This window comes from Haliaeetus albicilla, chromosome 13 (assembly GCF_947461875.1).
Source record: "Haliaeetus albicilla chromosome 13, bHalAlb1.1, whole genome shotgun sequence".
Taxonomy (NCBI): Eukaryota; Metazoa; Chordata; class Aves; order Accipitriformes; family Accipitridae; genus Haliaeetus; species Haliaeetus albicilla.
The window spans coordinates 37,891,465-37,917,087 of record NC_091495.1 but is presented as its reverse complement, the minus strand read 5'-3'; the positions used below and the strand labels follow the sequence as shown (position 1 = coordinate 37,917,087).

The 25,623-nt window shown below is 50.4% G+C and overlaps 1 protein-coding gene across 1 annotated transcript; it reads left to right on the top strand.

Annotated features, from left to right (window-relative positions):
• Positions 1 to 12,147: 12,147 nt before the first annotated feature.
• Positions 12,148 to 25,243, top strand: ERLIN2 (ER lipid raft associated 2). The gene is made up of 11 exons (XM_069800943.1): positions 12,148 to 12,330; positions 12,429 to 12,510; positions 12,906 to 12,952; positions 13,472 to 13,533; positions 14,410 to 14,535; positions 16,485 to 16,558; positions 16,983 to 17,041; positions 18,309 to 18,400; positions 18,741 to 18,830; positions 21,108 to 21,187; positions 22,303 to 25,243. The coding sequence occupies exons 1-11, from the start codon at positions 12,224 to 12,226 to the stop codon at positions 22,510 to 22,512; spliced, it is 1,029 nt and encodes a 342-aa protein (XP_069657044.1). The 5' UTR covers positions 12,148 to 12,223; the 3' UTR covers positions 22,513 to 25,243.
• The last annotated feature ends 380 nt before the right edge of the window (positions 25,244 to 25,623 follow it).

Genomic DNA, 25,623 nt, shown 5'->3' with positions numbered 1-25,623 from the left:
GGGGCAGGATATTTGCAGGGTGAGGGCCTGGGATTTGCAGGACTGGGTTTGGAGCAGAGGGGGCTTTGCTGCAGCCGTTTGCTGTGCCCGGTGGGCAGCGGCAAGAAAGGGGTGCCAGGCCTGGGCTATTGCAACCGCGCCGGTGTCTCCTGTCCCCGTGTTCCCGTGGGATGCTGAACCCTTTGGCTCTGGGCGTTGGAGCCGACGTTCGCCGCGGAGCAGGGCATTGCGGGGCGTCGGGCAGAGCACCAGTGGGGCAGCTCCTGTGCTACCGTCCCCTCTGCCGTGGAGCTACGCGGTGGCATTTGAAGGCATGCTGGGTCCCACTTCCCTTCAGGAGCATCGCTGCTCCATGGATGTGGTCCCCATTCCCACCGGTGATGCTGCTCGGTGTCGGACTCGCTCAGGCGCCGCACCGGCGTAAATCACGGCTCCTCAGCTGCAGCGCCAAAATGCCATGCCTGTCGCGGGTCCCTGCCGCGGCATTTTGTTCCCCCGTGCTTCTCCCCGGCCGAAGCCACTGCCAGTGCCACTGGAGAGCCTCGTGCCACGGGGCGAGAGGGCGATGCCGCGATGCCCGTGGACATGCATGAGGCGCGATAGCTCGATGCGGCCGACGCTGGGTCTCGGGGCTGCCGGGGCCGTGCCGTGTGCCAGCCACTGAGTAGCTGCTGCAGAGCAGCCCGGGCAGGAGGCGAAGGGCTTGCACAGCCCACCGTCCTGCTGGAGTCCTTTGCCCAGAGCAGGGCAAGCTGCTGGGTGCATCCTCCCCTTAACGGCAAAGGTCCATCTCCCCTCTCCCCCCAAAGCCCTCCTGCGCCAGGATGCTCTCAGCTCCAAAACTGAGCCCGTGCACCTTCCCTCCACCGATGGTGGGAGCTGGATGCTGCTCGGATATGTCCTGCTGTGCGGAAGGTTCCCCGAGGAATATTTTTTCCCCTCCCTAAAGACTGCAGCACCGGGGCCGGACTGTGTAAACACTGCAAAGTATCACCTGACAGCAGTTGACACTCGGGGGCTTTATCTGCTAGGGAATGATTGTGTTGCCAATATATTAAATAACTGCCTATGTAATGTATGCCCAGGTTATTGCAGAATTCATTTTATAATAAGAGCACTGGGATGCACTTTATTAATCATTCTGTCTAACAACCTGCACTCCACAGTTTCAGTTTGATTTGATTCAATCCCGTCTTTCTACAAAATATATGGCTGAGTGGGTCGGATAATGTATGGCTTAATTTAGAGTTGTATGGGTTTGAATTACCATTTTCATAATGTGCTGTGCATTAATGTGTTGCATCATTTATACAGAAAAATGTGCGAGGTTTCAAACCTCTCCGGGAGGCAAAAGTCACCTAAAGGCAACGCGGAGCGACAAAAAAAAGGCCCTTTCAAACCCAGGTGGTGGGGGGTGGGTTTGGGGTGGGAGGGCAGGGGCTGGGATAACACAGGTGGGTGTTGGACACGGGCACAGGGAGCGTTGAGGCTGTACCGGCGGCTCCCCTCCCTGTTGCACAACAGCAACTTTTCCAGCTCACCCCGAGCTGCCGGGGACCTCCAGCGCTTGACTCACCGGTGACCCCGGTGCCGGCGCTCGCCGCAATCGCGCCCGCCGTCAGTCACCCCGCTGCCGCGAGGAAAAAGCTCTGATTATCCAAATACAGTCATTAAAGGGGAAATGTGTTTTTAGGACTGTCAGAGTGATTAATGAGGGTTAGCAATCCTTGCAAATGCACTTGTTTAGTCTAACTGGCAGCCTCTATTTTCCTATTGATTTATTGCGGCAGTTGCCGGGGCCACGGTGTGTGTGGAAAGAGCCGGGACGCGCCGGGACTGTGCACTATTTAAATGGCGAGCATGCAGGGCTGCGTGGTGTGCGGTGGAGGGGCACGGCACGCTTTGCTGTGCCGGGCCGTCGGAGGCAGCCGAACAAAGGCAACATTATACCTTGTGCTGGGGAAGGAATGACTTGGACGCACACGCAGAACAGCTCCGCCGTGCTGCGTGCCTTATAAATATCCCCGTTTGTAAAGCCCGAAGCCCATCTGACCACAAATGATCTGTCCACCTAATAAATATGTGAATGAAAGAGCAAGGCCGTATTTTTGTTGTTGTTTTCCTTCCTCTCCTGCACGCAAATCCCCAATGTCTTTTAGGTGATGCAGAGGTGTCTGCCCGCAGACGTACAAGGCGTTTCAGAGACCAGACCGGAGCACAAAGTCTTCGAGGGCTGGTGCGCGCCCGCCAAGAGGAGGTCAGGTCAGGATGCAGAGGCAAGGGCCGGAGCAGAAGCGATGGTGGGTGGATGAGAAGTTTCTCGGCTGCATAAAGCAGCTTTTCTTTCCGTGTGAGCCCTGGTGGAAGCCCTGGAGAATACGGGCTCTGTGTTCGTTCTCCCAGCCGGAGTGGTGTGGACATCTCCTATCCCCGCGCTCATCCCGGAGGTCAGGGGTTTGCTTTCGGGGATGCTTCGTGCTGCGTGTGCCGAGAGCAGACCCGGAGGGACAGACCCACGCTCAGTGACAGCCCCGGCAGCCAACACCACCGCCGCCGGCAGAGCTCCTGCTGCCCGGGGCTACGTGCCAGTGCCGGGAAGGGAGCAGCCGGCGGCGGTGTCGTGGAGTGGATGGGGCAGCCTGGGGGCACCGGGGTGCCAAGCTGCACTCCTGGTTTGCAGCCGTGAGCGTGGCCCCGTGCCGGAGCCCGGCGCTGCCCTGGCCTGTGGTTTGCCTCCAGCCAGTTTGAGCAGCGGGACAGCACAAATGACGAGAGGCCTTGGAGGAGGCGAGTGGAGAAGAACAAAGACCTCGAGGTGCTCAGGGAGCCCCCCAGGCCAGAAAAGCGTGGGCAAGCACCCTGGGCGCAGCGGTGACCAGGAACGCTGCGAGTGGGAGAAGGCTTTCATGTGGCTTTGAATGACAGCTGAAGAGCCGCTGCTGTCGCTTCCTTGGCCATAAATCGGTGTGCGGTGCGAATCCTCCCAGCGGCACCGACATCAGTTTGCAACAGCGATGCACCGACATCTTCCCCACCGTGCCAGGACACCCGGTTTTGGCTGGTCACCAGTTACCCCATGGGAAGTGCCCAGTGTGACCCATGGCCGTGGCTCCCCTCTTCTTCTGCAATGTCTGATCCCGGGTGCCGGAGCCGGCCGACCCACACTGGCTCAGCGTGGCAATCCGGCACAGGTGCGGGGCCACTGGCCGGCTGCAAAACACCCCGGTCCTCGGGCTGAGCCCAAACCAGCGCTGGGCTGCAGCCGCTCCCTGCAGAGCGCAGCCCTGCTCGCGCAGATTTACACTGGCACTCATGTAAGTGATACTGTTCATTACTGTGATGCATGGTTAATAGTTATCTCTCTGTTTATTATCATGATGAATAACTGAAGAGTCGTAATTCTGTATACACAAATGTTTCAGCTAAATGCTCGCTGGAGAACGCTGGGGGAGACGCTCGGCTGACAGCTCAGTTTACAGAATATATTCCTTTAGCTCAATTCACAATAACAAACAGATTTCCACCGACCGTAATGTTTTCTAACATGGCGTTTAGGGAAACGTCCCGGAGCAGCTTTACCGTGACTTCATCCTACCTTCCAGCATGGTGCACGAGGTGGGACGGGAGGAATGTGACCTCTGCAAGGACGGACCCACGCAGGAGGCACCTTTGCAAGAAGAGACAGTGAGATGCCGCTGCCACGCCAGCAGAGCTGACCTCGACGGGTTGAGCAGAGCTGGGTGGCACCCGTAGTGCTGTGCAGGATGCAACGTGACCTCCGCCAATACCCTGTGGTCCCAATCCCTCCTGGCACCGAGAGTCAGAGCCCTCCCAGCCTGGCAAAACCCAGAGGCAGGTGAAGGACGTGCAGCATCCCGGGCATCTGGTGGCTTTAGGGGGGCTTTGTAACTGCCTGTAAACCCAGCCTGCAGACACCCCACTGGAGCAGAGAACTGAAATGGCCTTTTTTTTTGCCCCTCCTATCTGCAAGAGGGCAGCTCCCCAGCAGCACGCGGGGCCACACCGGTGCCGGTGCCCACTGCGGCAGCTCATGCATCTCCACCAGCCACCAGTGCCTCAAAGGGAGAGGGAGATGCTGCTGCTCCGAAGAAAAAGGGACCGGTGGGAGCCTGGGGGTACCGGTGCCGCCTCTCCATGAGCAGCTCCTGCAGGAGGGGTGGTTGGAGATGCTCTGAGAGAGGGGGACTGAAGCATTTGAAGATGTGCTGGATCTTCCTTGCTGAGCCCTCACTGCCATCTCTGCGCTCCTCTCCTGCTGGGGAGAGAGGAGAGGGGAGACTGAAGCACCCAGAAGATTTGCTGCATTTTTCTCTCCTGGCTCATTTTCTCGCTACCACCCAGACCCGGCCGATGCCATGCTCCTCTCCCACTTTCCCCCCTAGCCAAGCTGGGTCCTGCAGCCCCCGAGGTCCACACGGTGCCAGGAGCCCTTTTCCACCAGCAGCATTTGGGGAGAAATCAGCCCTTTCACCATCCCAGCTCAGGGCCAGTGCCCACGTAAGGATGGGGCTGCTCATTACCTCCTCAGTGGCAAAGCCAGTGGCGAGACCGGGAGCCCTGCTCCGCTGGGCAGAGCTCCTGTAGAAGTGACTAATTGTTTCTGCTGGAGCAATGGTTACCTTTGTGGGGTTTCGTTCCACATCCCTGCACAGGCTCAGTGACGTCCGCGGGGCTGGAGCGGGACGGTGGCCAGGTCCTCCCTCCGAGGTGGGAAGAGCCATGTTCTGTGGAAAATGTCTCTGACATGAAGCAAAGCGTGAGCCAGGCTCACAGGGAGCTGCTGATTTGTCACAGGCATGGAGCAACCCGAGGTTTGCAAGAAAATTATTGCTTAACCTGCCCCAGATAACAACCCCTTGCGTGGCAGGGCTGGGAAGGGGAATTTGCCGCCCTGGCTGCTGGGAAATGGAGCCGAAAAGCCCTTTGTTCCTTCTGGGGTTTCTGCACGTCTCTTAGGCTCTGGTTGAATTTTGTATTAGGAACAACTGCTCAGAAAGGGCTCGCTGGGTGCACGCCTCGCCTGCTCCTCCAGCTGCAGAGAAGTGCTCTGCCCCGATTGCCAGTTTGGTAATTCCCAAACTTTCATGACTTGCGTGCACCGGCATGGCACCAACCGGGGAATCCTGCGGCATGCACCGTCAGCCCCCCGCACCCAGCCCCCCGCACCCACAGCTCCTACGGCAGCTCCCATCCACTGCTGGCAGATGAACCTGCCCGGCTTCTCCGGGCACAAAAAGCCAGGAGAAGGCCTGGGGCAGGGCTCGGCCGGGTTTCTCCCCAGGGAGCAGCGTAAGGGGAGCACCAGACTGTCGAAGACGGTTTCCAGGAGTCCCAGCCCCAGCAGTTGGGTCACTTGCTGGTGCATCCTAGTGCGAGGCAGAGTCCGCAGTCCTCGCAGCCACGGAGGAAGCTCTTGCAGCGTTGGGGTCTATCCTGTCTTTTTTGGGGTCTGGCTCACGCTGCTTGAGCACTGGGGGTTTGCATACAGCACCCGGCATGCTTGCAGATGAGTTTGGGGGGAGATGGAGGCCAGGGCAGAGCCAGCACAGGGCCGGTGGCTCCAGGGGCTTGGCAGAGGATGCTCCGTGTGGGCCAGGGCACGGGGAGAGCTCGGCACCGAGCCACAGCACAGCTTGAGGGTGGGCAATGGGCACAGGAGCCCCTTTGGCTCCCGGCCTTTCGTTGCTTCAGGTTGCACCCCATGTTGCATGCTGACACCCCTCCGCTTGCACCCCAGCGTGGTGCAGCAATGGGCTTTTGGGGAGAGGGGCCAATTTTCTCCACGGTGTGAGCGTGGGGTGGAGCGGGGTACCAGGGATGCTGCCAGCATCCCGCATCCCACCACCACCCCGGGGTGCTCCTGCTCATCCCTCTCCCCCGTGCCCTTCTCTCCACCGCCTTGAACAGCCCTTTTATCTCTTGGGTAGGTACAAATGGAGCTGTCAGATGCAATCAGCCCTGCGATATGACAGGTTGCGGGAGCCGGGGCCCCTCGAACAGAGCAGCCTTGTCTGTCAGAGCTGCCTGACACTCCCCATAATGGCCAGATGGATGAGACTCTGAAAGTAGGGCCCGGCGCGTTTTCAACTCTATTTTGGGTGAAAACACTTCTTGAAAGATCTTGAAAGGAGCTGGCAGTTTAGTAGTTCAAATGATTAATGAGCACTGGCTCTGCCGGGTGGATTTCTCGCACCGTGCCAGCAGCCGGGCTGCTCCAGCGGGCCAAGACACGCTGCACTCCCCCCGGCTCCCCCCGCGCCCCCCGGCTCCCCCCGAGCCCCCCTGGTTTTCCCGGAAATGACACCAACGCGACAGGCCCCGCATATGGAAAAAGTTAAATATAAATTACTGCTGAAAGAGGCCTCGCCGAGCGGAGTTAGTTAAAGATGTTTATGGATTCAGAAACACGGGCCTGCATATGTATTTAGGGATGACAAATGTGATTCAATAAGTAAGGAATTTCTCCGTGGGCTGAGGCGGGACCCGCGCGGCGCGGGTGCTGCTCTGGGCTCTCTGGCTTGGCCGCGCCAGCACCATAAATCCTACAGACAGGCTTCTTTTTCCTTCCCGGGCAGCTCAGGGTTTATTTTCGTTTTTTTCCCGGATCGGACCAAGTCATTGCATCTCCTGCACTTTGGACGTGACAGCTCTGCTCCGTGCCTGGACCCTCTGCCTGCGTCCCTCGGGGCGGCTTCAGCGGGGACTGTGCTGTCCACACCATCACCGGTGCCAGGCACGTCCCTGTCCCCAGGCTCTCCCGTCCCCCCAGAGAGGCACACTCGGCCGAGCAGCCGGACCCTTCAGGACTGTCAGCGGATGATTAATGACCAACAACTCCGAAACTGCCCCGATTGCCAGTTTGGGTGTAGTTTGACCCGGTGCTTAATGAGTTCAGACGTACTTCTGCAAGCCACTTCACGTGGGCAGCTGGGCAGTCTCATGGAGCCCGGTGGGGTGGGAGCACACACGTGTCCCCCACCCAAACTGCCCTGTGCTCCACGCTGCTCTTGAGCATCTCGCTTGGGACACACAACGTCAGGGACCACAACAAACTAATGCGAGAAACCCCTAAACCAAACTCCAGCTGCTGCGGCGTGGACCAGGCAGGGATGCTGGATCCATGGCAGCGATGCCAGGTCCATGGGAGAGATACCGGGTCCATAGGAGGGGTGCTGGGTCCCAGAGAGGGATGCAGGATTTGGGGTGACAAACCCCAGTGAACCTGCAGCGATGGGCAGCGCAGGAGCTGGCTCCTCGGCTCCCCCCATCCTGCTGCCTCCGTGGGGCTCATGGGGAAGCGCCTTTTGGGGGGTCAGCGCCCGGTCGGGCTTTTGACCGACAGCCACATTCCTTTGTCCTGATTTTATTCGTTAGCAGCGTTTGGCCTGGACACAGAGACAGCTAATGAGGGACTGAGTTTATTGCAGTTTGATTTTTCTGTTAAAACAATACAATAAAATAAATGCACTTGGAAATCTGGTATGTGTTTGTACATAGTAGATTTATGGCTCTGGAGGCTTCCAGAGAGACACAGCCTTTCATTCCCTTCCTTATTGGAACAGATCATATTGCAGAGTTTAAAGGGCTCTGGAGTTGTGATTTATTTGAAGGGAGAAACTAGGGAAATCCAACTATCTGTTCCCTGGCTCAGATCATCCAGTAACTCCCTGGCCAAGGGGATGGATCTGCACCTCCTCCACAGACTTTTTTTTTCTCCTCCTGTCGCTTACATTATTCCGCTCTAAATATATCACCGAGACAGGGCTGACTCCTGACCTGGGCTTCAGCACCTCGCCGAGGCTTCCCCAGCCCTTCCCGGAATCCCACAAATAAATCACCCTCCTGGAGCCCTTTCCAAGCTCCTTCACGCCGTTCACGGGAGGGGACCTGCATGGGGCCGGCTGCTGCCTTGATCCAGAGCAGAGATCAAGGCAGAGATCTTGTTTTTATCTCCAGAATCGGGTGGTAAATCCGTGCCACCGGTCCCTGCTTCCTTTCAAGGGAGCCCTTTCCCCTCCCTCACTGTTCTCCCAGCGTTTGCACGGACCCTGGGGCAGAGGAGAGCACAGTGGCTTGGATCCAGGTCAGGATTCGTGCCTGAAAGCCGCCTTCATGCATTTCTTAACCCGCCAGCCCCTGCCTTGTTCCTGCAGCTCAGCTGGACCCGCTGATGGGGGGATGCTGCTGCTGCTCCTGCATCCGAGGGGAACCATGCTCTGGTCCGGGGCTGCCGTGGCCGCTTCCCTCCCACCCTCATGGAGGAAAACTGTCTTTTGCCCATCTCTGAGGTTTCCTGCACCCCAGGGATGAAGCACCTCGATGGCTGTTGTGGGGACAACTGGAGTATCAGCATGATGGCTTGACACTCAGTGCTGCTGCGGTGCACCCCAGCACCATCCCAGTCATCCCAGTGGTTCCTATCGGCAAGAACAGGGTGAGACTGTTCCACCCAGCCTGAAAATGGGCTTTTTCTAAAGCATTTGGAATTTGCAGGCAGGAACTCTCTGGTTTTGGTGCAAAACCCCTCCTGCTTCTCCCTGGTCCCGGGTACCTCTGGGACATTTGGGAATGACCGGTTTGGGTTCCGCCAGCAACATTCATCCTTCCCCATGCTGCGTTGGGAGGCCCACGGGAGGAGATTTCCCTTCTTCTCCGCCGTGATCATCTCAGCTGCAGGGCAGACGAAGAAAGGGAAGGAGCGACTGAGGTTTCCAGCCCAGGGGGTCCCAGCTCTGGCGGCCACTCTCCTCCTCCCACCCCCAGCTCCATCTCAGCTTCTCCAGCCTGTGTTTTTTTGCAGGGTATTTTCTCCCCGTGCACAGACGGGCTCTGTTTGCCATTAGCTTCCCCTCCTCTGCCCTAGGAGCTGATCCGAGTGCTAATTCTCACGCATGTTTTGAGTAAATCTACTTTCTTTCCCGGGATGAATTGTGGTTTCCAAGTGCCATTAATCATTTCCCTTTAGAAAACAGCATCGGGGGGCTGGAAACATTGCTCCTTTATTTACTGGGAGGATGACCTGGCACGCTGGCGCCCGGCCATGGGGCTGGCGTCTGTGGGACGATGTGGAGCATGGAGCAAAGCCTTGGGGTGAGCTCCCCTCTGCTGTGCTGGGACAGTGGCATTGGCTTCCACCGGGATCGTCCTCTCCAAGGACGAATGCCCAGCCCCAAGGTTAGGGGTGAGCAAGAGCCTGTGGAGCAAGAGGATGGAGGATGGAGAGGAAAATTCTGCCAAAATGCTACGTGTTTTAACCCTTTCCCAAGAGCCTCTTCCCAGAGGCATTGTTCCTCTGGGAGATTGTTAGCACCATGAGATGTGTCGTGGCGACGGCAGAAATGCCAACCCTGTTCTCTGCCTGCCCCAAGTGCTCCTCGAAATGCCTGGGACATGAAATCAGGACCCTCTGCTTATCGCCCGTCAGCGAGACACGGGTGGGCAGGGAGTCAAAGGAAACTTCTCCTGCCCCAATTGCAGCCAGGGTAAAGAGGTACAGTGAGCACATGTGAACGGTTTCCTCCTTTCCAGCTCAGGACTGTCAGAGGATGATTAATGGCCAACGCCGCGGAACTGCCTTGATTGCCAAGTGCTGTATTGTTAGCACTGACATGTAACGAGCCCGGACATACTTTAACACAATTCTGCACCGTAATCTGCAAATAACGTTCGATAGACTTAATTTGTTAAGTATTTCCCCCCACACAGTCCCTCTCCCCACCTCCTTTCCCTTTCAAAGCCATGTCAGAGTGGCCGGGGGCCTGGCCAAGTGCCCTGCAGCCCCCCAGCCCCACTGCAGCACTGGCAGCCCTGGCTCTTGCCAGAGTTTTCCCTCACTGGGTCGACTGCTCCTTTAGGTTTCAGCTAGGGAGCAGCTTTCTCTCTTCTCCCCAGTCAAACAAAAAAATCGACTTTTTATGCACATCCAACCCTGCGCAAACTCAGTCCCCTGCTGCCGCTGTGCTCCAGTGGGAGCTGCAATAGTTGCTGGCAATTTTGGGGTTCCACCAGATGACTTTGGGGCTCCCCATGCCAAGAAACAGGTTACCACCCCAGCTGGCACCTGGGTGAGGGTCCCCTTGCACCCAGAGCAGCTCCCACCTTCCAGGTAAAAGCCCCAGCACAGCCACAGTGAGTTACAGCAGCACCAAGCCCTCATGGAGCACGATTCATCCTCGAGGCACTTTACAAACATCGTATTAAATAGTTATTAGGCATCACGGTTAGCGAAGTGCTGGGTTTGCCTTTTAGAGCAGCTTCCCCCAGGAGCGCCAGAGCGGCCAAGCCTGGGGAGGAGAGCCGGGCCATGCTGGAGGGTGCTGGGAGCACTGTTGGATGGGGTTGGGGACAGGGACGGGGATGGGGATGGGATGGAAATGGGGATGGAGATGGGAATGGGGATGGGGCGGGACTGGTGAGCAAGAGCTTTCCACCCCACCGCTCCAGTTGCGCACGGAGGTAACCTTAAACGCCGAAGCGGGAACCGTGGGGACAGAGTTTTTCCACCCCTATTCACAACTGTCAGGCGGTGATTAATGGCCAACAGGCTCGAAATTGCCTTTATTGCCAGCCCGGCATTGTTACTTGTGACAGCTAATGAGGTTAGACAGACTTTTACACAGCGCTTTACGCCGGTCCCGGCAGAGCAGCCCCGGGGGGGTCGGTGCCCCGGGTGGGGGGACCCTCCCCGCTCCCCAGCAGTGACCAAGCCTGGGCACGTCCCGGGGGGGCTGCCCGCCTGCCAGCCCTGGGTCAGTCCCCCACGGGGCTGGGGAGAGGCAGCAGGCAGGCTGGGACTGTGGTGCTAACGAGAGCGCTCAGAGACCTTCCAACTTGTCTCAATTAACTTTGCAGTAAAACCTGCGAGATATTTTTATATGGGTTCCACTGCAGTGGGGCAGGGAGGAACGGGGCAGGGATGAAAAAGTTTTCAAGTGCCGGAGAGAAGTGGGTGTAATAAACCATTTGTTCATATAAAAAAGCCCGTGCTGTTAAAAACCAGAGAGCTGCGGCACAGACACCACCGAATATTCCTGGCCCCGGGTCCAGAAGTAATGATTTTCTTGGCTTTTTTTTTTTTTTTTTTTTTCAGGATTATTACAAATAATATTTACCTTTGTGCTAGTTCACATCTTGATGCTGTTAAACACGTGGCCGCAGCTGGTTTCCCATTCAGGGTAATGATATAGCGCCGATGTTATGAAGCAAAACCTCGCCTGCAAGCCAGAACACCCCACATTTAAAAATCTATTACTTTTCAATATTATATGAATGTATTTTGCTTCAGCTCAGAGCAATTTCCTAGTTTACCCTTATTAAACTGAGAGGGGGCTGAGCAGAGGTTCTTGATTTATGAAACACATACTAGATTCATTAAAACCTTTAAAGATTTAATACATTTTATCAAGGCCTTAAATCTGGGCAAGCGTTTTAAAAAAAACCTAATACAGAGTGTATTTCATCTCTGGCGCCCTTTTGCGCTTATTTAAGAGCTGTAAAATTTGGATTGACAAATATCGCAGATATTTCATTCCTTATTTCTAAACGGCGCTGAATCCTCCTGACAGGTTTGTTATATATAACCCTCGGAGATCTATCAAGTGTAAAGATCAAATTATTCTCCTTTATTGACATTTTATACGTCTCTCCCATGTTTTTTAAGTCCCCTTCAACAATTATAGAGGTGGAAGATTTAATATGTTTTCGCCTGGCCTGTCACTTTTCCCTTTATTGCCCCTCCGTCTCCCCAAACAAGGTCCAAAGGGGGGAGCGGGAGGGAGGCTCCATCTTGGCGGGGAGCGGGATCCGGGGGAGCGGGGCCGTGCCCGGGCCCACGGGCGGCCTGGGATGGCTCCCACGCGCGAGCCAGAGGTCAGCGCAGGGGAGAACCTTCCGTGGGTGCCTCCCCGGGTGCCAGGACCCCGCGGGGCCGGGCGGAACGCCCCGCCACGCCGCCCTCCCGTTCTGAGGGGACACGGGCGCGCGGGGGTGCGCAGCCCACCCGCCTTCCCCGGCCCTGGCAGGCGAGAGCGGGTCTCGAACCCGCGGACCCGCGGCTCCCGCTCCTCCACCGCCCCCTGGCGGGGCGCCGCCGAGGCGGAAGGGGCGGTCGCGCTGTGATGACGTCAGGACGGCGCCGGGCCGGGGCGGCTGAGCGGGCCGCGCCGCCCGGGAGAGCCGCCGCCGCCGCTACCGAGCGCCGGGCATGGCCCAGCTGGGCGCCATCGCGGCGCTTTCCCTCAGCTTCCTCGCCGCCGCCTTCCTCTCGGCCATCCACAAGATCGAGGAGGGCCACATCGGCGTCTACTACCGGTGAGGCGGGCCCCATGGCCTCCCACTCCCCGCCCGGCCGGGCCCGGAGCGGGCCGCCTCTCACGGCCCTCTGTTTCCTTCCTTCCTTCCTTCCGCAGCGGCGGGGCGTTGCTGACCTCCACCAGCGGGCCTGGCTTCCACCTCATGCTGCCCTTCATCACGTCCTACAAGTCAGTGCAGGTGCTGCTGGGCCGCTGCCCGCCTGCCCGCCCGCCGGGAACGGGGCCCTGCCGCCGGGTTGGCTCGGGCTCCGGGGGTCTCCCGCCGCCCCGGGCTCGGCGGAGACGCGGGGTGGCGGGTTGAGAGCCGTTGTGGTAAACGCCGGGGCTGGGTCGTGGTGGTGTGTGCTTGTGCCCGGTACCGGGGAAGAAGCGGCTCACGGGACTGTCCCGCTGAGCTTCGCCCGAGGGACCAGTGAGGCAGGTTCAGCTCTTGCTTTCGGTGGTTTCCCCGTGGGGGGGTAAGGGAGACATGTGCGGAAAAAACCTGCGGCTATTTCATATGCTTATAAGCAAGTGGGATTTGTGCAGGGAAGATCCTGTCTCTTAAGCCTCTTTTCTTAAATCTCTCTTCAGACCACGCTGCAGACAGATGAGGTGAAAAATGTTCCTTGTGGTACCAGGTGAGATGTTCAGCTGTTACTGCCCACAGTCTTTCATTTTTGCTAGAAACCTTTGGATCCTTTCCCTTTTTTTCCCCACCACTTGCTCCACCGTGCTTTAAAACATGTAGATTTGCCTTCACGGTCTGGATTTCCCATTGCTGTCCCAAGTGAAATCGGTGAAAGGCTCTGTAATGCATCGCCCAGGCTGATGAGCCCTGCTGGGATGGTTTATGTGCAACCATCCTCAGGGTCTGCACTGAGTTTTCCAAGTCTGGGCTCACGTTTCATGATCCAACTTCTGGAGACACGTGTAATTGAAATCAGGAACCTGGCGCAAGGAGCGGGGCATTGGGGGGGTTGCCAGAGTACCGCAGTGGTGCTGCACGGCTTGGGTTTGGTTGCGGTGGTGCATGGCCGGGTTTGGTTGCCGTGCTCAGCCCACTAGAGGGGAGTGTCCTCCGCTCAGAGGTGTCCAGCTGCACAGGCAGAGCACTTGGCCTCCAGCAGACTTCATTTTTTTTTTTCTTCCTTTTGCAGTGGAGGAGTGATGATTTATTTTGACAGAATTGAGGTGGTGAATTTCCTCATCCAGAGTGCAGGTGAGTTCTTCCCCTGTGACCTTGCAAATCCTGCCATCCAGAGCTGTTTGTACTCCTGCTAGTGTGAGATGAGGTGAAGAGGTTATGCGTGGTTGTGCTTTGATTTGGAGCTGGGGCATACCACGGGTATTCCCCTGTGTGCCTTCTAAAGTCCTGTACTTCCTGGGTGTAAACTTTAAAGCAGCCCTCCCAGATATTTTGTGTGTCAATTATTTCTTGCACATACTTGTTCTATGCTGCTAGTTGCTTCACTAATACCTGAATACCATCCATTGCATTTGTTATTTGTATTATTACAGCCCCACTGGGCTTTATGCTTCAGTGAAGAACTGATTTGAATAATGAGGTGTGCAAGAGGTAGGGGAGACAGGGTATCTGAGCAGAAGGCTGCTTCTGTAGTCCAAGGAGAATGACCTGTGCAGCCTTTTTTCCAAATTCTTTGTTTTTTAATGTCCTGTTGGTTGCAAGTGTGGTATAGCTGCCTGGCTCATTAGTGGCCTGCTTGAAGACCTCTGTTTTATGCCAGCTGCAGGATGCCCTTCCCTTGTTGTGCATAGACCACACAGTCTCTGTATTCTGCAGCTCAGACGCAACCCGTGCGTATTTACAAATAAAGGGCTGTTGTTAGTTAGATGTCCTTCTATTTACAAAGCAGAATATTGGTTAAGGTATTATGAAATATTAGCAATAAATAAACCCCCCCTGAACAAAGCATTTGTTTGTGGTGCAGGCTTCCCTTGTGGGTGGATTCGTCATTTCAGTTTGGCACTGTGACTCTTGCTGCTGTGACTGAGCCATAAGGTTTTCACTGCAAGTGCTCAGCCCAACCTCCCAATCCTCCATTGCAGTTGTTAACACTGGTTTCTTCTTTTGTAGTGTATGACATAGTGAAGAACTACACTGCTGACTATGACAAAGCTCTCATATTCAACAAGATTCACCATGAGCTGAACCAGTTCTGCAGTGTCCACACACTGCAGGAGGTCTACATTGAGCTGTTTGGTGAGCTGCTCCTCTGACCTTTTGCTGTCGGATTGATGGCTCCTTGAGTGATGTTTCTGATGGATATTTGCATGGTCTGTTGGTGCGGAAGTCACTTCCTCCAACTGATGGGCTTTTTACGTATTAATCCAGTGTCTGCTCTGTTTGGAATCAGGATTGTTAACCACCTACCATCATTTACTCCTCGTAATCTTTTGGTGCTGAGTGCTTCAGTATGTTGTAACAAAAAAAAAAAAAAAATCCAAACCTGCCAGTAGTAGCAGAGGGCTTTAGGGAAGGGAGCAGTAATTCTGCAGTGTTATATGTGTGTTTAGCAAATGTGACTTGTTGAATCGGTCACAGCATTTGCTAGTCCAGATGGAAAAGCCAGTCTTCTGCTCTTTGCTGTTACAAAAAGTATGAGCAAGCACTCCTTGGCCTGTGAGTTTGATTAGCTTTGTGTCATGCACATTGCTGCAGTGCCCGGGCACTGCGTGTGAGCGCTGGAAAACAGGACTGCTTGGCAAGGGCCTGCTGACCTTCCCTCCCTTGCTTCAGGCCACTTGAAAATCGGGCAGCATAGACGCTGGGAGAACACATTGCAAAAGAGTCTGAAGAAAAGTGGTGGTTTCTTGGTAGAAATAGACCAACTGCTGCCAGTGCTGAGTGTTTTATTTATGGCTTTGGAGTGACGAGAAATCCCTTCCAGCGTTTGGGCAGTACTACAGTGCTGACTGCAGGCAAAGTGTTGTTGTGAATGGTTTTGGACCCCAAATGGGCAGAATCTCTCCCTGAAAACACGGGGTGTTTGCAAACTCCTGTTCTCTGTTCAAACTGGAGTTTCCAAGAAGCCTGGCTTTCCACCTTCTGACATGCCTCTGTAGAAGATGCAGAACTGGGGCTCGGTTCCCCTCCAGTTCCTTTATGGGACTGCTGGCGGCTATACAGGTTCTTTGCTGATGGAGTCTCCAGATGTCGGCAGCTGCTGACGACAACTGCTTGAAATGGACTCAAAGCCACTGATTTGCACAGAAGGAACTTGTATAAACTCCCATGTAACTCTTTGTTTGAACTGAATGTTTTCTGGCTCAGGAGTTCTGAAATGGGGCACAGCCCATTTCAAGCAGACTTATGTCATTCTCTGCCCCCACATCTGCAAGCAGGTGCAGGAAACTGATAACAGCTGTTTCCTAAACTCCTGGCTGAACTTCATTATGAGTGTGAGTTCCAGATAGCTAAACTGAGACCAAAGCAAATAATCAAGGAGTGCGATGTGATCACTTTCAAGGCCATTACATTTTTATTTTCCCTTTGCACTTCTCAGCAGGCCCCAACTGGAAACATTGATCTCCTTAGAGCTTTTCATTGAAGCAGGGTTTTGGTTTGTATTTCCTTTTGAAATTTCTTAGCTATGCTGAGTTAACTGTTATCCATTGAGCCAAACAGACGTTAACGATGATTTTTTTGCAGCCTATTAAAATAACTAATGCAGCCATTATACATGTCTGCCTTTCCATTTTCTTTGTCTCCTGCTGGCACAGATGCAGTTCCTAATCGGCCATGATTTAGCTGGACCATGTTACTTCAGGACCTAGTTGGGAAGATATCAATGGGGAAATGGGTTAGAGCACAGATTCTTTATCATAAAGATGTTACTTCTGGCTCAGAAAGATTCCAAACTGCAGGTTATGGGAAATCAGAAAGAGTTTCATTTCATGCCTGCCACGTTCCTGTAGCCTGTCCCAAGTGTTTGGTGCTGGTCAGTCCTGCTTGATGTGCTGAGAGAGATGGCAGTGTGCCTTGGGGTCAGGGATGGTTTTTCTCAGCCTAGCACTTCTACATCAAACTTACATTTGTACTTACTTTCCAGGAATAAGAAATCTGAGCCATTCCATCTAATTCTGTATGTGTTGACAGCAAGCTGCCTTGTGGAGTTTTTAGTTACTTTTTTTTTTTTTCCCCCCAATCAGATCAGATTGATGAAAACCTTAAACTGGCCTTGCAGCAAGACCTAACGACGATGGCCCCTGGATTAATTATACAGGTAATCAGGCTTCCACTTTTTGTTGTCTGAGGCACAGACCATAGGGAGCGGTAAGGGCTAAAAGGAAATAGGAAGCTGTGAAACTTTTTTAGAAAATTGCTTTATAGTACAGACTTTGCTTAACTTGAGGAATGAGAACAGTATCCTTTCCATCCCCTCTTAGCTTTGATGTTTTGGGTTTCTTTTGGTGTTATTCTGAGTATTAGTTTACCCAGGTTATAATCGCCTGTCATGTCTGGACATCATTCAGTCCTACGTTTGCTCTGTGGAGTTTGGACCTGGTCGCAATTCCTGCAGCATGTGAAAGCTTTGTGTGGCAGAGCATGCCCTAAGTGTTAGTTCCCCCTCCCTCTGCAGCCTCGGGCACCATTTGGCTTTTGATTGTTGGCTGCTTGCCTATGTTTTCTTCGGTCTCTCTTTCCAGGCAGTTCGAGTTACAAAGCCAAACATCCCTGAAACAATCCGGAGGAATTATGAGCTCATGTAAGTGCCTGAGACTTGCACCTTTGTGTTACCAAAAAGAATCGGTCATCCAGATTAATGTGTTTTCACACCATGCAGTGATCGGAGTGCCCACTGCCAGGCCTGCTCTCAGCCTCGTGCTGCCATTCAGAAAGGGTCTGGTGAGGCTGCACCAGATGAGCACGTGTCTGTCGCTGTAAGTGGCTGGCAGGTCACTGCTGAGTTAGAAGGTGTTTCTCCATTTTGAACACAGAAATTATTTGCCCGGGGGCTCCTTTCTCTTGACACTGGCCCTATTTTAAAGAGGCCTCCCAAAGCGTGTGAGTGAGTGGCAGGTGGATAGATTCCACCACTAATCCTGTTGTTTGACTAGGATGGAGAAACTGTTGATTCAACAGGCTGAAGACTTGCAAAGCTTTGAAATAACTTTCTTTAATAGCACTTGACATACTGATCCCTTTTCAGTGCTCTGAGCCAGCTGCCTTCTCTTGCACTTGATCATTCAGAAATGCTTATATTCTCTCAACCCTCTGCCAACAGAGCATGTGTAGGCCAGAATAAGATCCCTCTCATCCATTTTGCTTCCCTAGCATTTCATATGACTTTTTGGTATCATGGTAAGTCATGGGTAGTACAGTCATGATAGGCAGAATCCTAAATCAGCCTGTTATCTGTTGCCATAAATACGGGAGGATATGTGTTGAGAGAGTCTTGTTCTTGACTCCAATCTCTCTTCCCTGACTGGGAGCAGAGGCAGAGTATTTTATATACACACTTTTAAAACTTCTTAACTTATGTACAAAACAGTAAGATAGAAAAGGCTTTAGCATGTAAAATGCCATGTGATTGGATGAAGGGTGATTTCAAAGCTGTATACTTCCAAATGAAGAATAGCCATCTGCGAGGGCAAGGCTTTTACAGGATTTTCATTTCTTACTTTGTTTAAATAATTTCCTCATTAACGGTAGCCCAAAAAACTTACAGATGTGTACAGTCTGTGACCTGTCTCTTGTAGAAGGTATTATGGTAGCCTGTGGAGAGTAGCAGGGAGAGTTTCACATTGACTTGACTGAAAAGTCTTCCTGCTGTGGAGGGGAGGAAAAGACACTTTGGTTTAGACAAAAAAACCCTCTGTGTGTGCAGGTACATGCACTCACTTTCCTGATTGCTGCCTGCCTTAAACACGTGCTTGAAGGTGGACTGAGCTAACAGCTCATCCTGGAGATGTGGCAGGCCACGCCACTTCAGTAAGCTCACGTTTTGTAACTGGCTTCTTCTGGCTCATTAGGGAGAGTGAGAAGACAAAGCTGCTGATTGCAGCACAGAAGCAGAAGGTGGTGGAGAAGGAAGCGGAGACAGAAAGGAAGAAAGCCCTCATTGGTCTGTATATCTTTGCTTGAAGGCAGTAAGTGTAGGGGTGTGTGGGGTAGGCAGCAAAAAGAACTCGGACAGTGGGGAGGGGTGCACCTGGTTCACTTGAGTGATCTCTCTGCTGCATCTGTTTGCTGCTGATCTGAAACTCTTCCGGAGAAACTCAAGAGTTTTTCAGGGGGTTCCAGCTTTGCCCACAAATGTAGACTGACGCCTTCTGAGGGCTGAAAATTCTTCCCAGAATTTATTTCCACCAGAAGGGGGTGGTGAGGACTTCCATGGGTGAAGCTGCTTCTGGCATTAGGAAGACTGTGTGACGACAATGTGGATGTGTTCTTTTTCATTTCAGAGGCAGAAAAAATTGCACAAGTTGCTGAAATAACTTATGGACAGAAAGTGATGGAAAAGGAAACAGAGAAGCGAATTTCAGAGATTGAAGGTGAGTGGTGAGCTTTCCAATATGTAAATGTTCTGTGGTGAATTTTATCTAAAGATCTTGAAGCAGTTCACCATGGAGTTAAGTAGTTCTTGAAGTGTGTGTATTCACTGTGTTCTTCAATTCAAGCTGACATTCACAGGGGTGAAGTTACTGGTCTGAAGTCTTTCATTTTAGCCCACGTATGTGGTACCTTATGTAATACACTGCAGTTCTGAATGGATGTGTCTGAATACTCAGATTCTCCCAACATTTTCACAGCCTGTTTTGCAGTAGATTTTCAGGGGAGCAGATCAGTCAGGATAGTAGAAGGCATTCAGGATACTTGGGCAATGACAAAGTTAGTGAAGCTTGATTCCAGTTTCTTAGGTGATTCTTCATATAACCTAAGTGCAGGAAGTAAAGCTGTCACAAGTACAGAGGAAGGGAATGGCAGGCTGGTGGCTTCCTGGAAGTCGTGCCAGGTTTTGGATAATGGCTGTGGACTCTCACAGAGAACTGGAAGCATCCTAAAATATTACTCTGCAATCTTGTGGGGGCAGCCACATCTCTTGATTATCTGCAGTAGGGTAGAATTGTAGAAGCTTTCTATCCTTTTCTTGCTTAGGATTCTTCTAGAACCTGTCTCTTTCTTGGAGGGGAGAAGAGGTGCACAAATTTGGCTTTAATTTTTTTGTGTAGTGTGAAATATCTAGAAAACAATGTCTGGCTATTACTCTGCAACAGCAGGGGTCTGTTATGTAGCTTCCAACTCCTAAAAGTTGAGAGAAGGGGAGGGGAAGCTTCTTCTATTGAAAAATGCAGTATTTTGCTTTAACCAATAAATCTGTAATATTTCTGGTTAGTTTGCATTTTTGCTTTTTTGTCCTCCTTTAGTTTTGCAGCGAACTATTTTTAGAAACTAGGATTGACCAGAGGCAGGAATAGGAGTGTTTCTTTGCAGACTGTGCTTCTTGAAACTCTCTTTCTCAAGGTGATCCTTCTAGGAGGTTGTACCGTTAAGATGTCCCTCCACCCATCTGATACAATGCTTTGTCAAGGAAATTCCAGGACATGAAAAGGGGTCTGCATTTCCAGCTCAGAGTGGCAAGGCCTTATTTTCCATTACATTCATTATAGACCCTGTCAAGCTTTGCAGAAGGCCACTGAGGAGCCAGTTCAGAGTTTTACAGATCAGCAGCTTCTCATTAAGAAGTTCTTCACAGAAATACAATGGGTTTTATTTCTTATAAATGTGTGTCACCGGATGTCAGGCCTTCAGTTCAACTCTGTGCTGGTAGAGGATTCCTGTCTCCCTCATTCTTTCTAGTGTCTCTGACTGGGACCACTCTTTTTAGCCAAAAGAGAGGAAATCATGGGCCAAACCACCCAATTGCTTACATGATTTTTAAGTGTAGCAGCTCACAGGACTCCCTGCTAGTACAGGTAAACAAATGGTTTATCCGGCTGTGCAACTCTCAAATCCAGACTGGCATGTATTACAATCGTGTGGCTCTTTGTCATAGAAGGAATGTCAAGAGATCACAGCCAGATTACACTTGTCTTAGCCTTAACATGGTGGCCTGGTATCACATCATTATCATTGGATAGATTAAAAAGTCAGAAGGAAAAAAAGGAGTGCACTACAGAAAGGGGAAGTGTTAATTTCCTTAAACGTCTCTGCTGGGAGTCAGGGAATTTCAGTATCCTGCAGGATCAGACCCTTTACACAATTGTTGATACTGCAGAGAGACAGCTCTCCAACATCTGTCCAAGGGGCAGAGCCTGTAAAGGTTAAAATCGCCTGCCTCTACATGCCAGAATCTTAAGCTCAATATCCCAGACAAAATCCCATCTGGGGAATTGCATTCACAGTCACAGACTTCATCTGTAGAGCAGTCTGCTGTGCTGTTCTTGGAGTCCTGTGCAAATGTCGTGGGTAAATACCACTTTTGCAGTGGAACAGTTGCTGCGTTTTCAGCACGAGAGTTAGTGGCTGGCTAGAGAAGAAAGAGTGTTCTCAGCCTGCGTGACAGGGGTAGTAATAAAAACCTTATGTTTATAAAATGCTTTGAGGTCTTCAGTTGCAGATGCAATTTATGTATTTAATGCTATCATCCTGCAGCATTTTAGATGTAAACTGAGATCCCATTTCTGGGTCTCCCATTTTGTTCCCTCTTCCCCTTGTATCCCGTACAGTTTAGACGTGGTACTGGCCACTTTAAACATTTTCCAGCTGCAAATGGTGCTAACATGGCTGGAAATAAAAATCTGAATATGAGAGCATATGTTTTCTTCCAGATGCTGCATTTCTTGCAAGAGAGAAGGCGAGAGCTGATGCTGAATGCTACACTGCTATGAAAGTAGCCGAGGCTAACAAGGTATTGTTATTTCATTACACTATGCCTTGAAGCAGGGCTCCTTACATTAGGCTGTATAGAAATAACTCAGCCAAAGAGCAGTCTGTGTTTATTGTTTGCTTGTTGTGTCTCATTGTTTATGTCAAAAAGCAAAACAAAGCCATCTCCTCTCAGAAGAGTTTTCATCGAGACTGAAACAATTAGATCCTTATTTGCAAATTCATTTTCTTCTCTGGACAGATGAATTTGTGTCAGGATACATGAAATACCTGGTCATCTCTGGAGACAGCTCTGCTAGATGCTAATGGCTCCCTCTGTAGATAGAATATCAGTTTCAGTGTTGCCCTTTTACACTGTTGTAATCAGAAACATTGATTCATTCCAATCTGTAAGCTGGCAAGCAATCAAAGCAGGGACATCTCTAGAGTGACAGGCAGGCTTAGAGTAAACAAGTATTCAGGTAAAGAACAAATGGAGCTGATCTTATACACCAAACTGACTAGCCTGGCAAAGCCTTGGTACTGCAAAAGAAAAAGAAAAAAAAAAAAAAAAAAAGAGAACTGGAAACAGAAAAATTATATGGATAGAACCGCCAGGCTTGTTACTGCCTACAGCAAGTTCCCAGGACATCCTAGCAGGAAGACTTTCTGTTTTGTAAGGGTCAGTGAGAATGGACAGAGGTCTGGGATGTTTGTGCACAAGTTTTGTCCCAGTTATTCTATCCTCTCTCTTATAATGTCATTATCCTGAACGAATGAGCTCTGCCCTCTGAAACAGACTCGTCAATCTACTCTCTGGAAAAAAGCCACTTGTATTTTTCTTTCCAGTAGCTTGCATTGCAAGGGCTTTCAGTGAGTTATGTGCTTTCGAGCATCTCCATCTCTGGTACATTTGGCTTGAACATTTCCCCAGCTGCTTCTGCCACTTTCTCATTTTGCCATTTAGTCACTGGGATTTAGAGCTTCACTTAGACATACTGAAAGAGAGCCTTCTTTTGGGCGCTCCGTCTTTTCAGCTGAAGAGAGGATGAGCATGCCTGCTAGCGTTGTGGAAAAGTAGATGCCTCGTACGCTCGTGACAGAAATTTGCTTTTGACTGAATCCAAGCTGTTGGTGATCCGTTTTCTTTTTGTGCAGCTGAAGTTAACTCCTGAGTACTTGCAGCTGATGAAATACAAGGCTATCGCAGCAAACAGCAAGATATATTTTGGCAAAGATATTCCCAACATGTTCATGGACTATGCGGGAAGCCAGACCAAATTTGCAGAGGGACTGGCAGAAGGAATCCAAGAAGAGGATGGAGCAGGAACCAGTGAGGATACAAAACTACTTCATAATGTCAAGTGAAAAGAAAGATTTCTATTAGTTTTCTATCAAAAGAAACATGAACTGGGAAGTTCCTTTTTGTTTTCCCCCTTTCCTGTACTGAACGAGATGAATCAGACTTAATCCTTTCAATCTTTTGTATGACAATTAGACACAAAGACTTTGGTATTTATGGGGTGTTTTTTTCTAGTAACTTCTAAGCAGCCAGCTCCAGGTATGTCCTCTAGATGCACCTCTCCCTGCCCTTGGACATATAGACCAAATTATTTTGGAGAGGCTAGCTAGACTATCTGTTCTGCAGCCAGCTTAGATGGGTACTTAATTTTGGATTGAAGTGGTTTGTAGCAGTTGGAAGTAAAGAAATGTTGAGGTTTTGGAGGGAGGGGAGTTGCTGCTACAACTTGTTTTGGTTTTTTTTTCTTGTTGGAAATTTCAAGTACTTTATTTCAAACTCCTTTTAAAAAAAGGTGCTAGACTTTTGTACACTAAGCGTGTCTGCTTGAAGGTCCGGACCTTGTCCCAAGTGGCAGGTTACTGCCCATTTTGTGGGGTGCTGGGGCGATCTAACAGCCTATGTCTATGCTCCAGGTCCGTCCTGAGTGCAGGGTGTAGCTAATGCACAAAACCACCTTTTACTGAGGTCTGAGTTGATGTGTTTTGCCTTGGTAGGGCAGCTGAGACCACGTGCACAGTGAGTTACAGAAGTTCAGCTGAAATCCTGCAGGTTACGTGGTTACCATGGGGGGATCTAAGCCTTAGACCATGTGTCACGCAGGTAGTGGCCCAAACTGTTCATTTTCTGCATCTTAACACTGGTTTGTTTTCCATTTGTCATATTTGGGGAGAACAAATGGAAGTCTGTATTTTGAGGCTTTTTCCAGCAGTTTAGCTGCTAGGTGAGGGATGTAGGCATGCTGATGAAGGCGGTGTCATGCCAGTGGATAATTGGACTTGACTTTCAGTGAAACCAGACTGCAAGCATGGTACTTGTCACAGCTGTCATAGTTAGAAAAACTAGGGAGAAAAGAATTTTTGTCTCAGGGACCCTGACTTTGCAAAAAGCCTTGCTGGTAAGTAACTGCTTGAATGACTAGTCCCACGGTCATTACAGTACGTTACCTGCCTCTGTAAGACCAACTGGATTTCAGTGTTTACAGTGTCTTAGTAGAAAGAGGACATTCAGGTAAACTGAAATGAATGGAACCGAGTTACTGTTGGTTTGGGGTTTTTTTTCTGAATAGACCTTGTGAAAGGAAGATTTACTAGTAGCAAAGGACACAGAATGTCATACCGAAAAGTCACAGGGCAAAGAGAAGAACCTCTTGTCTCTGAACTGTCCAAAGATAAATGTTCCTTTTTTGCTCAGAACAATGCTATATAACATACCTTTTGCTTCAGAAAACTGATGAATTCTTCACGTACCAGATGCAAAGAGGTAATAGGGTTTTGTTTTACACCCATGCAAAACTTGAGGGGGTGTTAAAGACAAAAGTTCAGGCCTAGAGAGAACACTTTTTTTCCTCTCCCTAATCCATCTGCCACTTGGCAGGAGAGCCTGTTTATTAATTGCTGTTATAATTTGAGGCCAACGTACTAATATGAGATGATGCAAGTGTAAGTGCTAACTTAGTTGTCAGAGACCAGCCTATTGCATTTGCAATCTTGTGCCCCAACACTTGCTACCTACTACACTTGGTTTCACTTTTCGGTGTTTTAAATATGCATTAGTCTTTTTAATAAGGTGATCACACTAAGATAGAAATCTGATTAATTTCAGCTGCTGGTACCAGTATTTTTACTTCAGTTTTCTTTTCCCTGTTAGGAGAGTGACTGTTGATACTTGAAAATGCAAAATAAAAGATAAGCATCAGTTTCTGCTGGAGAAGAGTCCCAACTCCTATGTGTCTTCTTTGTATTCATTAGGAAATACGAGCTAAGGAAAGTTCTCTCTCCAGACCTATGTACTACATTAGACAGCCAAGCAGTCAAAAAATTGCATCAATAGGTAGGCTGTAATATTACTGACTTTTTATAAATAGGTCTCTGCAGGAAGATTATGAACAGGAAATAGCAGAAATTTAGCAATGAGGTAATAGTACCTAAACCTTTGAGGATGATCTCATTTGGGATTGTTCTACATTCATGTTAGAGATTTCCATTAGTAACTAAACCCTGCTTTTAACACAAGTATTTTTGACTAATGAAAAGACCCAAATAAGCCAAAGTGGTATTATAAACTATGTTTTTGTATGACTTCATGGTAAGATGATAGTTTGGAATAAATAGGTCTTAATGATGTTTTTAATTGAAAACATTACTGCTAAAGTATTCTTGTAATTTAGATAAATTGTAATAAGAGTAAAAAAGCAAAAACAAAGTTGAAATCATACTAGTCTTCACAAGCCAAAATCTATTGTTGCGTTTTCATTCAGGTTTCTTCATCATATGTATAATTTCCTTAATTTTCCAGAGTAGATCTGTCGCTACATGTAAATCTTTATTCCATCTATCTCTTTAACTGACATTTTGTCTTATTTCTACAATCTGAAATCTTGAAATGAAAATCTGAATTTTCAAACCGCTCTGTATAACAAAAGAAAATATAAGTTTGTGGCACTGCTGATACCTGAGAATTGCTGGCAGGAGCATGGTAATGCTTTACCAGTACAGTCTTTGATCATCTTATGTATTGAATTAAAAGCCTTTTTATTTTGGTATTTGCTATTGACAATAAAATGGCCTTCAATTTTAATATCAGTCTTTTTTTTTTTTTTTTATTATGGATAACCTTTAACATAATGTGTAGATATATTTGCAGGGGAAGATTTACCAGGGGTGACATCAAGGCTGCTGCTGGTCCGGTGGGAGAGTGTGGAGCTGTGTGGTGCTGCGGATCAGTGCTGTGCTGGCAGACACGCCTCTGCTGCTGCACGGTGCCAGTTCTCCATTTCCAGTGAGGAGGAGAGAGGAAAGTGGAGCTCCAGCAGAAGAGGGGCAGAAGCGTCTGTGTCGGCTCAGCAGCCAGCTGAGGAATGCCGCAAGTGTCTTTTGGCCCTGCTTTGCTAACCAGATTGGTGAAAAATACGGTAACAAGACTTCAGTGGCAAATAGCTAGGATTTGGTAAAGTTTGC

What these genes read in the sequence shown, in the direction of transcription:
- ERLIN2 (XM_069800943.1), top strand. Translation starts at nt 12,224, where the DNA reads ATGGCCCAGCTGGGCGCCATCGCGGCGCTTTCCCTCAGCTTCCTCGCC. An exon ending in CACATCGGCGTCTACTACCG is followed by an intron (nt 12,331 to 12,428) that starts GTGAGGCGGGCC and finishes TTCCTTCCGCAG; the next exon opens with CGGCGGGGCGTTGCTGACCT. An exon ending in CGGAGGAATTATGAGCTCAT is followed by an intron (nt 17,042 to 18,308) that starts GTAAGTGCCTGA and finishes CTGGCTCATTAG; the next exon opens with GGAGAGTGAGAAGACAAAGC.